General features: G+C 47.9%; 1 protein-coding gene across 1 annotated transcript in view; it reads left to right on the top strand.

Annotated features, from left to right (window-relative positions):
- The window catches only part of ALDH1A3 (aldehyde dehydrogenase 1 family member A3), a 39,940-nt gene extending 29,729 nt beyond the window's left edge, over positions 1-10,211 (top strand). Inside the window, exons 11-13 of the mRNA XM_039235080.1 lie at positions 678-835; positions 1,905-1,979; positions 8,303-10,211. Of these exons, the coding sequence (XP_039091011.1) occupies positions 678-835; positions 1,905-1,979; positions 8,303-8,375 (306 nt within the window). The 3' untranslated portion in view covers positions 8,376-10,211. The remainder of the gene's footprint in view (positions 1-677; positions 836-1,904; positions 1,980-8,302) is intronic.
- The last annotated feature ends 6,799 nt before the right edge of the window (positions 10,212-17,010 follow it).

Raw genomic sequence — 17,010 nt, 5'->3', positions numbered from 1 at the left:
CAATCTTACCATTAATCTAGCCGGAAATTGGTTCCCACCTAGGGTCCTGGGTGGTTCCATCCTGGGATGTGGTCTTTTGGGACGTGTGAGAAAGTGAATCACTGCTGAGGGCTTCCTGCGTGGGTATTTTATAGACTTTCTCCTAGAGTTTTTTATGGGATTCTTATTTTTATTTTGCATAGCAAGGAGCATTGTCTCATCCCCTCCCCTGGGAGTTCTTAGGGAAACATTTTGACATCTTCATTGATGGAAAACGCACCACCAAGAGGTCGGGGCACACAGTTCTACAGCTATGCCCTGCAAACACCCTTGGCAATAACTTTCTCCAAGAAAAATTTGGAAAGTTTTGTCTTCTGTGCATGTCAGCATGCAGGGTCAATGCCAAAGCTCAAGGGCTGGGGCTTCTCAGAAGCCCTGATGACAATAAGAGATCATAAGCCTGAAATATACTTTCAGTTGACATTTTAATTTTTAACTGTAATCCTTCCCTTCAAATGTCAACCATCACAGAGATAAAAAGATCTCTGGACATTCTTTTTTCTCCGGTCATCATTTCTGCTGCATATGAGCACTCTAGGTATATGGAAAAGGCATAAAATGAAGGCAGTGCTTGCTCAGAGTGTATGTGCTTCGTTCGATCATGACTCATTGTCATTCTTGCAATTAATTAATCCTAGATTTTTGGACCAGTGCAGCCAATACTGAAGTTCAAAAATATTGAAGAAGTGATAAAAAGGGCAAATAGCCTTGAATATGGACTCACAGCAGCTGTATTCACAAAAAACCTCGACAAGGCACTGAAGCTGGCTTCCGCGTTAGAGTCTGGGACAGTCTGGTGAGTAGAGGCTGTGCATGTTTCCGCTCCTCTGAGTTGCTGACTTGCTCAGTTCACTAGTCTTCTATTGACAGAGAGCTGCTAATTGTATGTTATGTGCCAAGCACCGTCCTAGTGCTTTGCTTGATACTCATGACTGCCTCTGAGATAGGGAGCGTTATCGTCTCCATGTTCTAAATGAGAAAAGTAGACACAGAGAGGCTGGGTGATTGCAGGGTCACACAGCTAGTACAGGGCAGAGCAGAGACCACAGCGGGCCGGCCAGCTCTGGTGCCCGTGTAGCTCTGGTGCCCATGCCCTTGACCACCATGCCATGCTGCCCTTGGACTTCACTCCATCTCACTTTAATTTTTTATTCTGATTCTAAAATCAGTGCATGGTCTTGTTCAAAGTGTGGATGAAATTCCCTGCTTTACCAGTAATCCTGAAGATGACATTATCCTCATTTAATTTTTTAAATGTTTTTAAATGTTGATTTATTTTTGAGAAAGAGACTGAGTGGGGGAGGGCCAGAGAGAGGGAGACACAGAATCCGAACCAGGCTCCAAGCTCTGAGTTGTCAGCACAAAGCCTGATGGAGGACTTGAACCCATGAACTGTGAATTCATTACCTGAGCCAAAGTCGGATGCCTAACCGACTGAGCCACTCAGGTGCCCCTATCCTCATCTTAAAGATGATAATGCTGATAAATATGAATGGGAGCTCAGAGAGGCTGAGTAACAAGCCCGGAATCCTATGGTCTAGCAAGAAAACTTTGAAGTCAGGTCTGGCTCATTTCAAAGCTAAATCTTATTCCATTATACCATAATGTCCCTTTCCTTTCTTCTCCCCCTTGAATATTCCCTTCCTATCCCAGTGAAAAGCTTCATTTTTAAGAATATTTGAATTTTAGCTTCTGGTGGGAAGAATGAGAAGACAGAAGTTGAACATACCTGTTCCCATTATTAAAACTTTGACTAAAAGTCACTCTTCAGGCAATAGTCTGCTTCAAGCGCCTGGGAGCCGAGACACAGTGCCCTGGGTTGGTCTTCTCCAGGCAATCATGAGTCTCTTCTGTTCTTCCTCTAGGATCAATTGCTATAATGCCATCTACGCACAGGCTCCATTCGGTGGCTTTAAAATGTCAGGAAATGGCAGAGAACTGTAAGTATTTCTGTCATTGCACACCCATCGGCAGTTGGATAAAAAAACACTACATTCTCAGGGTGGTGGGAACATGTACTCCAGTCCAGTGCCCTCGCCCTGTGCTCCTGAGTGGCAGGCTGGGTCTGCTATGTCAGGAAGGCTGGCGCCCCTTTCCCTCTGGGGCTGTGCCTGATCCCTTCCATCCTCCATCGCCTTCCTACCTCTGCCCTTCCCTGCCCTCATCTTCATGCCTTACCCCTTCTAGCCCCAGGACCTACCTCTAGTCTCAGCTCCTGTCCTCCCCAGCACCCACCACACGTGGAGACGTTCGGTTGAGACTCAACATAGGCTCCTTGTGTGAGGACAGGGGCAGAACTAGAAAAGTGCACTCTTTGCCAGACTCCCATAAACCCGGTCCTCAGCAGGGAAGATGGGCCCTCTCCCAGGCTGGGCTCTGGCACTGTCCGCCCCGCCCCCCCTCCGCCGGCACAGGCTCTGGGGACAGACTCTGGGCTACTCCGGCCCCTTCTTGGTGCCTCTTTGGGAGACATACTGCCCTGTCCTCTGTGGTTCCATCAAACTCACTCATATTCTTCCAAGGCTCTTTTCTGTCTTGCCCGCTGGGTAGATGAACTCCATGCATAGACTAATGGACAGGCCTTCTTGGGTCTGGCCTGAGATAAAAGGTCCAGACACAGGGCTGGACAGAGCGTTCCAGGAGTGGACACAATGCCGCTTCCAGCTGGACGCTGCCTTCTCCCCCACATCCTTCTTGGTGGTGCTGGGGGTTTTATGAGTCTTGGTGGACAAACAGCTTGTAGGATCAATCTTCCCAGGGGACCATCTGTGACAACATGCAGGGCCGCTCCTGGAACATCTCAGAGGGCTCTTAGCTCTTCCTCTTAGTTAAACAGTTTGTATTGTTTATATACAAATGCATCACCTCGTCCTTGTTTGTGCATCTTCCAGTGAGAGCACTCAGTGCTTCCCCTCAGCTCAGGCCCTAGCAGGGCCTTCGGGCAACTCCCCTTCCAGATTCTTTCTTTTTTTTTAAAATTTTTCATAGTTTATTTATTTTTGAGACAGAGAGAGACAGAGCATGAGTGGGGGAGGAGCAGAGAGAGAGAAGGAGACACAGAATCCGAAACAGGCTCCAGGCTCTGAGCTGTCAGCACAGAGCCTGATGTGGGGCTCGAACCCATGAACTGTGAGATCTGACCTGAGCCGAAGTCGGACGCTTAACCGACTGAGCCACCCAGGCGCTCCTCCCCTTCCAGATTCTTAATAAAGATGTTATGAAACAGTGGGGCTGGCATCCCTTCCTGAACAAATGCTTTTGACCAGTGTCCACAGCCCTGGGGGCCCTTCCTCCATCTTGGTCTTTCTCTCTAATCCATTCCTGAGTCATGACAAATATGCCAGGACCATCTGAACATCTGAGTAGAAGGTGTCCCTTGGTGTCATCGGCATCCCAGTGGCTAGTTTCCCCTTTAGGAAACTGCAGTAAATTCTTGGCAGTGAAAATCCTTTGCAGAAATCATGTTTTGTCCCGAGTGCCTTGTTTGTGGTGTGTTCTGTGAGCCTCTGCCTCATTTTCTTTTCACAACCTCCTGCTCAAGAGAGACATGGGGCCTGGGCCAGGGTCACCTGGGTCCCCTTCAGGGCCCCCCGACAGCCATAGTATGGGTGATAATTGGCATTCGCTGAACAGAGGGTCTGCCAGGCTCCGTAAGAGCACTTTCGCATGTGTTAATTGATTCCACGCTCACACCATCTATGAGGCGGTGTCTTAGTGTGTTCTGTTGGCTATAACAACACCACAGGCAGGGGACTTGAATGGCAGACATTGATCCCTCACAGTTCTGGAGGCTGGAAGCCTGAGATCGAAGTGCCCGCAGATTTGGGGTCTGACGTGGGTTAGCTTCCTGGTTCATAGATGGCTGTCCTCACATGGTGGATGGGTGAGGGAGTCGTCTGGAGTCTCCTTCATAAAGACACGCATCCTATTGGTGAGGATCACCCACTCCCAAATGCCTTCACCTCAGGAGTCAAGGTCTCAGTGTACGAACTATAGGTGGACACAAGCATTGTCCATTGTAGATGGCGAGTACTATTACCCTTGTTTTCTGGATGAGGAAACCCAAGGATGCCAGGAAGGGTCCATGCCTTTCCCAGGTCACACACTGCCAGTAAGTGACAGAAGTGGGGTTGAACCCTTGGACCCACCACACTACAAGGCCTTCCTCAACAGGGATGTCATCCCTGTAAGCCACCTGGAATGATGTCAGCCAGGGTGTACGTGGTCATTGGTGTCCTCTAATCAGCTGCCTTCAACCAGTGACACCTGAGGGCCCCAGAACCCCACACAGTCCTCCTCCCAGAGGCCAGACACAGCTTCCTGCTGCAGCAAGAACTTTGGCCCCCAAATAGACAGCCTTGGATATGGAAGCCATGGGAAGGGTGTGTGGGACCCACCTGACTTCTAGCGTGCACTCACTCACACCAACTTTTGCTTAGTACTTTCCTCACCTGTGTCACTTCTGTCCCCTTCCCCTGTGCTAACAGTGCCTCAGGGCCTCAGCACCCCCACCTGGCACAGAGCATAGCCCATGTTTCATCCTGCCACAGTCGGGACTTTTTTCGGTGTGTTTTTTTGACCCTTGGCATATATTTTCCCAAGGCTTTAGATAAAGTACTTTAACATAATTCCCAGGGAGCCTGGAAACTGACTTGCAAACCAATTTCCATTTTCAGTTGTTTCTGATTAATGTCTTCACGTTGCATCTAGTTCTCCTTTTTTCTGTGCTGGAGCACTGCACGGTGGATTCCATGGTTTTCCCCTTGTCTGGCCGCCTGGACTGGGCTGGCTATCTGCCGCCCACCCACAGGCCCCTCCGGGGGCTGTTCCTGTGCAGGTCTTGGGCTGAAGCCTACAAATCCTTTTCCTCCTGGGCCGTTTTCTTGGTTGTTTTGCAGTAACGACAACAAAAATCAACACCAACAAAAATTCTAGACCTCCTGCCACTGATCTTCAGTCCCATTTGTTAGAGGTGGCCACTGTTCCATCATTCATTTTGTTCATGTGCTCTTTCGTTCACTTAGCAGCTATTTGATGAGCACCTTTAGTGTGCCAGTCGCATGCTGGGTTCTGATCACATAGCAGTGAACATAGTATCACTGGTCTCTCCTCCTTCCAACATTATGATGAGGTCTACTAGGAGAATGGCTGGGCTCGTGGATGGCTTTGCACGCTAAGACTGTCATGACTGGGCAAGAAACTCATTAGGAGAATGCCACAGTGGGGTGAATACGAGCAGCAAGAACGTGAACTCTGGCAGTGATTGCAGGAATAGGAAGAATGAAGTGATTCATGTACTTAATCTTATAGGAATAGTTTAATACTGGACTTATTAGTTCATGAGCTAATTCAACGTGCTTTCGTCACTTGGTGTACTTCTGTTTACTAAGTTGGATAAATCCTTGACCACTTTGAGTTTTAAACAATGCAACACAAATATGCTCACTGTTAGGATTTACTGTGCGTTTTCTTTGCATACGGCAGATGTGCATATGTGTGTTCTTTGCTGGTTTCAAAGGAAATGGGAGCTAGCTACTTTTGCTTTTGAGAATGGACTTTGGATACCCTTCCATTCTTTTCATTAAGGGTCACCTGTGATGGACTTTTGTGTTGTTTCCAAGGGCTTTTGCTACTCCAAACCATGCTGGTGTACTTCCTTGTGCAGAAATCTTTATGCACTCGTGGGAGATTGTTTTCAGAATAAATTCCTAATATTGGGTAATCTGCCACATGGAACATGAGCTTCCCACTCTTTTGGTTTGCCTGTCTTTAATTGTGAGGGTATTAAGCACATTTTTAATACTTACTAAATAATCTGTATTTGTTTTTATGTGAACTGACTGTTCACCATGCCCTTTGTTGATTTTTCCATTTGGTTGCATGTGGGTTTTTTTTTAAACTGAGTTTTAAGAGCTCTTTGTATGTTAAGGAAAACAGAACTGTTTCTCACATAGAATAGAATTGTGAATGTAATTTTTTTTCTAGTTTGTCATTTGTTTGTAGGGGAAGGGATTAGATGGATTTTCTATTCTACAGAAGTTGAATTCACCATTCTGTACAGGGCTTTCATGTTCTGTGTTACATTTAGAAAAGACTGAAAAGCAATTCACTCATTCTTATGGGTTCTTGAACTATTTGTTTTAGGGAACTACCAAAAAATCTCAAAGACATGTTAATTAAAAATAATGCTATTACTTTCTGCCATTCATTTTTTTACCTAGCACATAGGAGGTGCTCTATACTAAATTATCTCCAATCATTTTAACTGCAAGGACATGATGGTATATGCCCATTTTAAAGATAAGAAATGGAGGCTTAGGGAAGGCAAAGAACTTGCATAGGCTACATTGGTCAAAACCGATAGTTCTCCTATTTGAGCTGCATCAGAATCCCCTGGTTTGTTAAAACAAAGATTTCTGGGGGTGCCTGGGTGACTGAGTGGCACAGTCGGTTAAGTGTCCAACTGTTGATTTCAGCTCAGGTCATGATCTCACTGTTTGTGAAATCAAGCCCAGAGTTGGGCTCTGCGCTGGGCATGGAGCTTGCTTGGGATTCTCTCTCTCTCTCTCTCTCTCTCTTTCTGTCCCTCCCCCACTTTTGTGCATGCTTTCTCTCTCTCAAAATAAATAAACTTTTGAAAAAGGTTTAAAAAAACCCACAGATTTCTGGGCCCCACTTTAGGAGGGTGTATTAGTTTTTTATTGCTCATACAATAAATTGTCACAAAATTTGTGGTTTAAACAGCATAAATTTGTCATTTGATACAGTTCTGTAAGCTCAAAATCTGACAGTCTGCAGGGCTACCTTCCTTTCTGGGGACTCCAGGGAAAGAATATGTTTTCTTGCCTTTCCTGGCTTCTAGAAGGTTCTCACATTCCTTGGCTGGCAGCCCTTTCCTCTGTGTTCAAAGCCAACAATGTCGCATGTCTCTAAACCTGGTTTTGTAGTCTCCTTTCCCTTTGGCTGTCTTCCCCTGCCTCCCTTCTACATTTTTAAGGATCCCAGTGATTACACTGGGTCCCCGCAGATAATCCAGAATAACTTCCCTATTTTAATTTGCAAATTTAATTCCATCTGCAACCTTAATCTCCTTTGCCACATAGGTGCTGAGGGTTGAGATGTGGTCACCTGGAAGGGGGGGGGGCATCATATCAGGGGCAGGGGCAGGGTAGGGGACCTGAGAATCTGCATTTCGAGCAAGTTCTGAGGTATTGCTGAGGCTGCTGGTCTGGAAACCACACTTTGAGAACCACTGATCTAAGGGATGGAATGGGATAACGTCTCAAGTCTTCCTAGCAACAGAGCCTCCAGGAGTCACCTCTGCTACTACCTCTTTTCCTCAACAAGTACACATTTTTATGTACTTCACAGTAGAGCAAGTGTTGGAGAGGCGGTTACATCTATCCAAAGCCATCTATCCCAGTTCTGGGAAGAGGGGCTACTCGGAGGATGGCCCATGATGCCCGAGAAGGGTCACCTGGGCTCTGCAAAACTTAAAGAAGGGACAGATAGCAAGGGTGCTAACTCGAAGGCTGTGTTCCCCTGGTGTCCAGGCTGTGCTAATGTCTGCTCCCCTCGCCGCTCTGGGCTGGCCTTATTCTTCTTCGAGCTGGTCCTCGCCTGCAGACTCTGAGGTCAACTCCATGCCCTCCGTGTCCCTGCCCCTTGTGGGTCCTCAGGCCACATGTCCAGCCCCCTGCCTTGTTCACCCATGCAGGCCCTCTTCTCACTCTGTGCTCCCCACCCAGGGAATCCACCTCTTTATTTCCATCCCTTTCCATTCTTTAAAGACAAACCCTTAGTCCTTCTGAATATTTCCGAAGCATCACACACCAAAAAACGTGGTATTTATTTATCTATTTTATTTTTTTAAATTTATTTATTTATTTTGAGGGAGAGAGGGAGGGGGAGAATCCCAAGCAGAATCTGCACTGTCAGCACAGAGCCCAGTGCGGGGCTTGAACTCACAAACCATGGGATCACGACCTGAGCTGAAAGCAAGAGTCAGACGCTTAACCGACTGAGCCACTCAGACACCCCAAGAAAGTGGTATTTAAATTTAAGTTATAGATCCTGTTACTTAGACATACTAATGATGTTAGGGTCTTGGCTACTCCTCTATAAAATCATCACATTTTGACTTTTTGCATAGACTCCAAACTGCCTCCCCAGAGTACTGACCAACCAAGCGTTGGAACATAGTCCCCACAGAACGGCTAAGTGACACGCCCGTTTTATATTTTCCTCTTTTCTGTGATTGCAGTGGTGAATATGCGCTGGCTGAATACACAGAAGTGAAAACAGTCACCATCAAACTCGATGACAAGAGTCCCTGAGGAAAAGACTTTCTCCTGCCTCAAACGTTGGACGGCCGAATATGGCAGATCAAACTTGCCGAAGAAAACCTGCATTGCCCTCCTTCCTGGGTCACTTTGTCGTGGAGACTTTACATCTACTGGATTTGAATGATTTTTCTTTTCCTCTCACACTCTTGTGTTATTGACCATTATGTTGTGTGTGAAATTGTAGTCCTGCCTGGGGGAGGGGCTATTGGCCATTTCTGTGTTTCCCTTTCAACCAGGTCCTGGGGCGGGGCAGTGAAGAGGCTCAGGGTGTGGCCAACGGGAAGTGGCATTTCAAGTATCCAGCGGTCACTTACAAATGTTTTGCCAGCTCTGACTCCAGTAAGAACTTGGAAAAACTCCCCGGTTGCTCTGCAAACAGAGCCCTGTACCTGTGGCTTCCTCAGGGTCACTTACCCACAGAACAAGCCCCTCCTACCATTCAGTGGGAAAGAAACAGAGCTAAGTTAAAAACAAAAACAAAAGCAGGGCTGTGAGGAGCCAATGTGGGGAGCTCTGGGAATCAAGTACCGTGGAAGGGCACTGCAGATCTTGGGTGTGAACAGGAGTGGGTCTTCAAGGACTGCATCTCGACATTGACCATGGGACTCAGCTCAAAAACCAGTATTTCTTTTGGAATATGATCGAAATCAACACCCAAAATGCTTATCTAGAACTATGTCACGGTCGACCTTAACCAAGGCACTTTCTTAGGCAGAGAACATCACTAGTGTCACCGTCGCTGCTAAGGACCCAGTGCTCTGACACTACAAGAGCATAGCCAATGCTAGGAAAATTAACTCCTGCGTTTGACAAATCAGAGCCACCCTCCACTTTTACAAGTTATCAGTTTCTACCACTTGCATTAATGGTTTATGATCAGCCAATGTAATTTTCTTTTTCTCTAGTTTGGTTATCTGTTTTAGATTAGGAAAACACACACAACTGGAAAGGCCGTTGTTTTAATACAGCCTGGCTTTTTTAAAGTCCTATTTTGATATTAATTAATGATCAATTAACAAATAACACCCAGACTCCATGGAAGAACTGGGTTCTCCTACTACAGTGGTCTGAGTACTGCACTAACATGTTGCGAAATTTTCTTTTCCTCTCTGTGTGTGCAAATGCTATGCAATCCCAAGTCTTAATGTGTGCCCAGATAGCTTTTTAAAAAACAAAAACCAAATGTCATTGCGTTATTTGGATACTTTTGCCATTACTTCTGTACTTTTCTAATGGTGCTTATGTTTGGGAGTTAAATCATGTTTGAGAATTAAATTGGGGGGAGGGCAATAATAAAATGAAAATCAACATCAAAAGCAGTGTATGGATGAAGAAAGTCCTAGTGAAATGGGGTTATCATTCTTGTCAGAAATAGGCAATACGCTATTCACCTTCTCTGCATAGTTAATACCACCTAAACTGTCAGCAACTTGTTGAGTCAGGATTCGACTCCATACACTGAATTTTCAGGATTTTATCTCAAGCGACTATAGACACTAACCTTGATAGTAATACATTAGAGGGTTCTTAATCTTTCACTGTACAATAATGTCTTTAATATGAAATGCTACATTATTTATAATTGGTATGGTTAATGTATCTTTTTATAGTTGTAAGTAAACAACTTAGAGGTGGTATATTTAACCTTCTGTAATATACTGTATTTAGAAATGGAAATCTATATAGTATTAGATTTCACTTCTTTTAAGGTTTACTCCTGTGGTATGGTTTTAAAAAATCTATTGGCCTGGGAATTCTGACCCTAACTGCAGACTGTGTTCAACAAGGCAACGATGATAAAATAAAATTGGATATTTGACAAACGTGTTTTTTCCTTTAAGGGCCAAACTCATTTTAATTCTGTGATTGATCTTTCTCTTTCTGGGACCTTCGGCACAAAATGGCTTGGAATAAAGCAGTATCAGTAGCTTAAGATGAAAATTCCACTGGCTCAATCGATCAGGCCAGCATTTAGCCTGCGTGGGAAACCTGCTTACATGGTTTTGGGGCTGGAGGAGACAGCAAGCTTGGTTTCAGAGGCTCTGTGTCTTAGCAGGTGAAGTTGAGGCTGTCACCTATGCTGTCTGTTTTTGTCAGTGAGCATGTGATTGTGGAAAACAGTGGAGAGGATGGCATGGGAATTGAGGGAAAATAGATTTTAGGGAAAATACTGCATCCTGCTTCTGTGTGCACAGGTTTGCATTTTTGTTGCAAGGATCTAGGTGTTTGGGTCTCAGCCACCTTAAGTTTCTAAGGCTTTGAATCAAGAAGCTTCAGTCACCAAGTCGTGAACTGACACAGATTGGAACGAGAGCATCCTCTGTTCACTTTGGCCATGAGGTGAAAGGGTGCCAGCTTTGACAAGAAACCCAAAGGGAGGCTTGAATCAGATCTGTCTTCATGTATACACTTAATGTATGCATGAAATTTATTTAGAGACCTTCCATTTGTCAATCTAAATGTGAGCAGAAAATTCTAGAAAAATGGCCTTTTCCTTCGTTTGGTACCATTCTGGGGGCACAGACTGGCCATGATGTGTGTGGATGTACATGCCTGCACTTGTGTGTTTGTGGTGGGAGGCAGGCACATTCTCTAAAAGCAGACCCTTTGGAATAGCCTAGCTTTTCCTGATAGCAGATAAAGAATGTTTTAATGTTTATTTTTGAGAGAAAGACAGTGTGAATGGGGGAAAGGAAGAGAGAGAGGGAGACACAGAATCTGTAGCAGGGTCCAGGCTCCCAGCTGTCAGCACAGAACCCGACGTGGGGCTCGAATCCACGAACTGTGAGAACATGTCCTTAGCTGAAGTCAGCTGCTTAACTGATTGAGCCACCCAGGTGTCCTAAGGGATTTTTTTTCAGTGTCCAGGAAGCAATGTCTAAGGAAAGTGAGTTCCCAGCTGAAGAAATGACTAGAAGACAGTGTGGGTGGTGTGATGGGGTAGCAGTTGGCCAATAGGTCTTCAGAAGGCAAAAATGTTAGGTCCAGGGAGGTAGCTTCCACCTGACTCCACCTTAGGAAGGGTCATTCCAACATGAGATGCTGACAATCAGGGCAGGCAGAGCAAAAGCTAGAGGACCACAGGTCAGCGGGCATAAGTCCTAACCGGCCTGTAATAACCTTCCCATGCAAACCTGTGACTAACCCAAGCCTAACGAATAGAGTTAAATCCTGGGATGCGATCAGCTCAAAACAGTCCTCTCGGATGTTTCTTACATTGGAGACATTCCCGAGCCTATTCTCAAAGTCACGTAAAAAGGAAGTCAGCTGCCCCCGCCACATTGGCGACTCCGAGCACTAGTCTGTCTCGGTGCTGGACGTGCTCTTCCTCCTGCAGCCGCTAGATGGCGGGACCGCGCTCCTTGGAGGCGCCGCACCGCCATTGCCGCGCTCACTCAGCAAGGCGACGCCACGCCCTGCAAATTATTAGGGACTTTTCGGTAGCAATCACACTGCTGCCTTTTGAGTGCTGGAATTGGGACCGAAGTATGGAGGACAGGATTGCAAAACTGCACCCACCCTTCTGCAAGGGCGTTCTGCGGCAGGAGAGCTGGAGGCGCGGCCTCTTGGGAGCAGAGCACAGCTGCCCAGGGGTGCCCTTGCCAAGGGGCCAGTACTGAGAGTGTCCCCTGGGTCGTGCGGGGATCCTGCGGGGATCCTGCGGGGACCCTGCGGCTGCCTGGCGTTTGTGAAATGACAGTGAGGGTGGTGGCGATTTGTCTGTCTTGCTCTAATCCTGAGAATGTTCCAGTCCTAACATTCCATTGAGTCTAGGGTGCGGGTCCTGCCAGGCTGCAGAACCATTTGCTCTTTTCCCAGCAGGCTTCTCCCGCTGGGGTGGGCACGTGGGGCCAAATCGGATGCCTGCCCGCAGCACGGACGTGTGTCTTTCCGATCTGCGTCCGTATAATGGCTGCAGGGATGTGATGAACATACTTGTGTTAGGTTGAAACCCAAGAAACTGCCAACATTCCACCATGTTTTATCTCCCCCGCCAAAGCACCCCACCCAATTTAAAATGATTCACCAAATAGTGACATCTTTATACATACATTCATAATTAAAGTAGTAAACTCATGTGATGGGAGGGGCACAGTTTGCCGAATATGAAAGCTTTACGAATATGTATTTCTCTACCGCCCTATAGTTGTACAGAAACGAATACTGCCGGTCTTTTAAATAATTACTGCGAGGGGCGCCTGGGTGGCTTAGTCGGTTAAGCGTCCGACTTTCGCTTGGGTCATGATCTCGCGGTTCGTGGGTTCGAGCCCCGCGTCGGGCTCTGTGCTGACTGCCAGCTCAGAGCCTGGAGCCTGTTTCAGTCTGTCACTCCCTCTCTCTCTGACCCTTCCCTGCTCACGCTCTCTCTCTCTCTCTCTCCTAGAAATAAATAAAACATTTAAAAAATAAATAAATAAATAATTACTGCGAGTCTACGCCTAACAGCTACAAGTCAGAGGTTAATTGGCGAATCTTGCTCCCGAGCAGAGCAGAGGGAAAGCCGGGTTGAGCTGAGAACCGGCCAATCTTGTCGCTGCGCCTGCCCCGCGACGAGAGAGCAGGGTACCCAAACCTGGAGGAGCCCGCGCGCCACGAGGAAGGCTCGTCGCCCGGGCAGGAGCGGTGGAGCTGGGCGCCCCCGGCTTTCGACTAGGGAAACTGAGGCAGGCCACCATAGGGACCCCTGGCGCCCCTCGCGGGCAGAAGCGGCAGCGGCGGACCTTGGCTGCGCGCGCTCTTCGCGCCGCCCGCGGGCCGCAGGATTGAGGAAGTGCGTCTGGGGCCCTGCCCGGCCCCGGCGCGCGCGGCCGGAGGCGCAGGGGGCGGAGGGCAGGGCTACCGCCAGGCCCCGGCCCGCCGGAGTCCGCCCCGCCGGGCCCGCGCGCCCAGCCCCTCGTCCCAGGCGCCCGGGGCCGTGCCCGCCGCCGCCGCCGCAGGTAAGCGCCCGGGTAGGCGCCCCGCCGGAGGGAGGAGGGCGGGTCGCTGGCTGCCTCCCGCGGAGGGTCGCACGGAGTCCGGCCCGGCAGCCCAGGCCCGCGCTCCGGGCGGCCTCGGGGTGACCCTTGCCCGGGGACCACCGAGGGCGCGGGCGATCTGCGTCTCGCGGCCGCACGGCCTCCCCGGCCCGCGGGGTGGGGGAGGGTGCGGGGCCCCGGGGTGGGGGGTGGGTAACCCCGAAACCTCGCGCCGGACAGGTTCGGGGGAGCGGGGACAAGAAACAGAAGTCGGGCGTCAGACAGCAGAGCGTCTACAGCTTTCCTCCGCCTTTGGAGAGAGAACCTCTTCCTTCAGCCCCGCACGGGCCGAGTGTGAGCGCGCCTGTGTGCGGGCGAGTGTGAATGCGTGTGTCCAGGCCCTCTGGCCTTCTGCGGGTGCGGGGCGGGGGCAGGGTCTGCCGAGGCGGGGCGAGCTCGCCTGCACGCTCCGAAAAGTCCACGGGATGCGCGGCTCTGTCCGGGTCCCCAAAACCCCTCCATCTCCGTGGCGGTCTCTGAGGGCCACCTTCCCTGGCAGAGGCTGGGAGACAGTGAGGTCCGCCACGGGGCCAGGTGCGAGCCTGGGAAGGCAGGAGGCCAGAGGAAAATGGTGAGGGAGAATTTGGGGACGTCTGGCCAGCTTCCCCTGGCCCTCTCCAGCTGGAGGCCAGGAAGTTTTCTTCCCAAAAACATCGGTAGGGCTCAGAGAGGTAGAGAAACAGGAGCCTGTAGTGAAGTGTTTAGCAAGACTCTCAAAGAATATGCTTTTTAGAGTTTGCTAGTCACCCAATGATTGTAACAAAGTACCCAGTCATTAAAGGGACACGTGGACTAGGCACGATTTCAGAAAACATTAACATTAAATACCTTTTGTGATTTGACTTTAACTACCTTTGCTTGTGCCCCTGAAGAATGAAGAAATTAACTTAAAAACACAAACCTCACATCTGATTTGTCCCTAAAGGAAGTTTTGGGGTCAGCCAGACTTTCCCTCCCCCAAGTTTCCACATCTCAGGGAATAGCCCCCTCGTCAACTCGGTTGCTCAGTTGCAGGGAATTAACCTCCACCCTACACCCCCATCCTGAATTCAGTCTGTTAGCAAGTTCTATTGGGTTTACCCAGGTGTTTGGGTCCAACCCTTCCTTCTGACAGTCTCGGTCCCAGTTGAGTACCAGCATCTCTTTCCTGTATGATTACAACCCTCCCCTCTCCAATTCTTTATTTGACGGCCAGAGTGATTTTTTTTTTTAATAAGTGAATCACAATGTGTCAGTCCTCTGCTTAGAACTCTGCCGTAGTGTCTCTCCTTGTGATTGGCATGAAATCCAGGATACCTCCTTCCCGTCAAGATGATCTGGCCTCTGCCATCATCAACCACCTGGCCATTGCTCAAGCCAACCCCTCCACCCCCCAGCCACCCTGGTCCAGCTCACTCTCCAGCATGTGGCCTCTGCAGGGCTGACCCCTGGCTCTTCACGTGGCCAAGCCATGCTAAGCTCAGCCTCTTTCTCACAACCTTCTCTTACTGTCTTTCTGGAGCCTCCACTGGTATTGTGTTCCTTCTTCATCTATTTCATTTCTCCTTTGATTACCCGGCAGCCCCTACCAGAGCTCCAGGAATGAGAGACCATTCCGTATTGCTCACTGCTGCATCCACACTCCCAGAACTAAGAGGTGCCCAGTACACATTGTTATAGTGATCAAATGGTGAGGGGACAGTCTTAACTTGTTTGTGGTTTCAGACTCATGAAGGGCTTCTGTTCCCAAACTCTTGGGTAGCTCATCTGGGATTGAGAACCACATGTTTCTCTGGTCTGCAGTTCCATGATATTTTGATGTGCACAAATCCATAAACACATTTTAGAGCAAACCAGTGACTAGCCAAGGAGGCTAGCAGTGCCAAAGGGATGTCAAGAACCATGGGCCAACCATCTGTACCAGGCTTTTCATTCAAAAAAACATTACTGGATAATAGGAGCATTGCTCACATGCTTTTTGCAAGCATCTGCCAGCTCTTTGGTACTGGCAACCCTTTCCAAGTCTTCTGAAGAGACAGGTGAGGCAGTACAGGGTCTATGTTTCTTATGTTTCTCCTGTGCCTGAAACTTTGTAGCAAGCACTTACTTAACTGTCCATTCCCCACCAGCTGTAAGTTTCATGAATTCATGGTGGTTCACTCCTCATGGAAAGGGCCCAATGAAAATATCTGTAGAATGAGTGTCAAGTTCCTCTTTTTCTTTTTCATGAAGTATTAAGTTTATTTGTTGATGCAGGTATAAAGCACTGGCAAATGAAAATTGGTGAGGTTTTAAAAAATTATTAAAATAATTATTACCAAAAAAAAACCTCTCTTGAAGCCCTCTTAAGGATGTACATACACCATAATGAAAAGAAGACCTGTAACTTACAACCATGATTTGTTGCATTGGTCTAAACCCCCCAAAAAAGCAGGAAGAAGCAAAGATCCGTTTGAGGGCAAAGATTGAGCAAAAACTGAGTTACCTCATTTTAAAACTTCTATCTTAGAGTCTAAGCCAACATACAAATTACAATTGAAAAACTACTCCAGTGGTAAAAATCCTTCATTGGTAAAATGATTTTTCAAAAGAAAACTGAAAATGAAAAGGGGAACAAAATGTGCTAGGCAAGGGTTGGCCTAAAATATTTTAACGACTTTTTTTTTTTTTTTAACTTAAGGGCATTCTATGGTAAGACACTTCTGTTTTCAGAAGGAACATCTACTAGCATTCGGATTTTTGACGTGTTGTTAGGCATATGTGGTAGCTGATTTTAAGAGGTGTTTAAAAACACATAGGAGCTGTGCCTCTTGATTTCTGAGGGTCAGTAGGAATTGAAGCCTTTATTTTTTTCTTTTTAATGTTTATTTTTGAGAGACAGAGACAGAGCATGATCAGAGTAGGGGCAGAGAGAAAGGGAGACACAGAATCTGAAGCAGGCTCTGCTGTCAGCACAGAGCCCGACTCGGGGCTAGAACTCATGAACTGCGAGATCATGACCCGAGCTGACGTCGGACACTTAACTGACTGAGCCACCCAGGTGCCCCTAGAGCCTTTATTTTTAAGACAGATTATTTTCCTTCTTCAAGTTGATTTTCCTGTCTCAATTTGATTTTCCTAATCAGGTTTTGCAGTTTATAGCTCTTTAATGGTCTCCTAAATTTTGTCCGGATTGATCATTCCTCCTTGGATTTTTTAGGCTCCCAAACTTCAAACACTTTAGTGTTTCAAACACTTCAGTCTTTAGTTCAGAAAGGTGGGGATGCATCATGGACAAGTCTTCTGGGGCAGGGCTTTCCAAGCTCCCCCTTCCCCTGCCTTTAGGAATACAGCCCGCTTGGGCCAAGCACCTGATGTCCAGGCTCTGATAGAAAGCCCCAGTGCTCTCCCAGCCTTATTCTGTAGTTTGCTCAATGCCCACACTGCTCAAGGCACCTTCTAGAAGCTGCTCACTGGGGGGGGGGGGGGGGGGGGGGGGGGGGGGGTTGGCAGTGTGTCTGCAATGTCTGCCCTCTAGCATTGATGTTCTGAGCTTGTTAATCAGAGGGCAGATGGGAGACCTTGCCGGTCTCCCAGGCATCCCGCTGGTGTTGCAGGTAAGAACCACAGCTCTGGCCCTGTTGTCCAAAGTG

This window comes from Hyaena hyaena, unplaced genomic scaffold (genome assembly GCF_003009895.1).
Source record: "Hyaena hyaena isolate Hyena2069 unplaced genomic scaffold, ASM300989v1 scaffold_95, whole genome shotgun sequence".
Classification (NCBI taxonomy): domain Eukaryota; kingdom Metazoa; phylum Chordata; class Mammalia; order Carnivora; family Hyaenidae; genus Hyaena; species Hyaena hyaena.
Note: the sequence above shows the minus strand (reverse complement) of the source record. Positions and strands in the feature narration are given on the sequence as shown.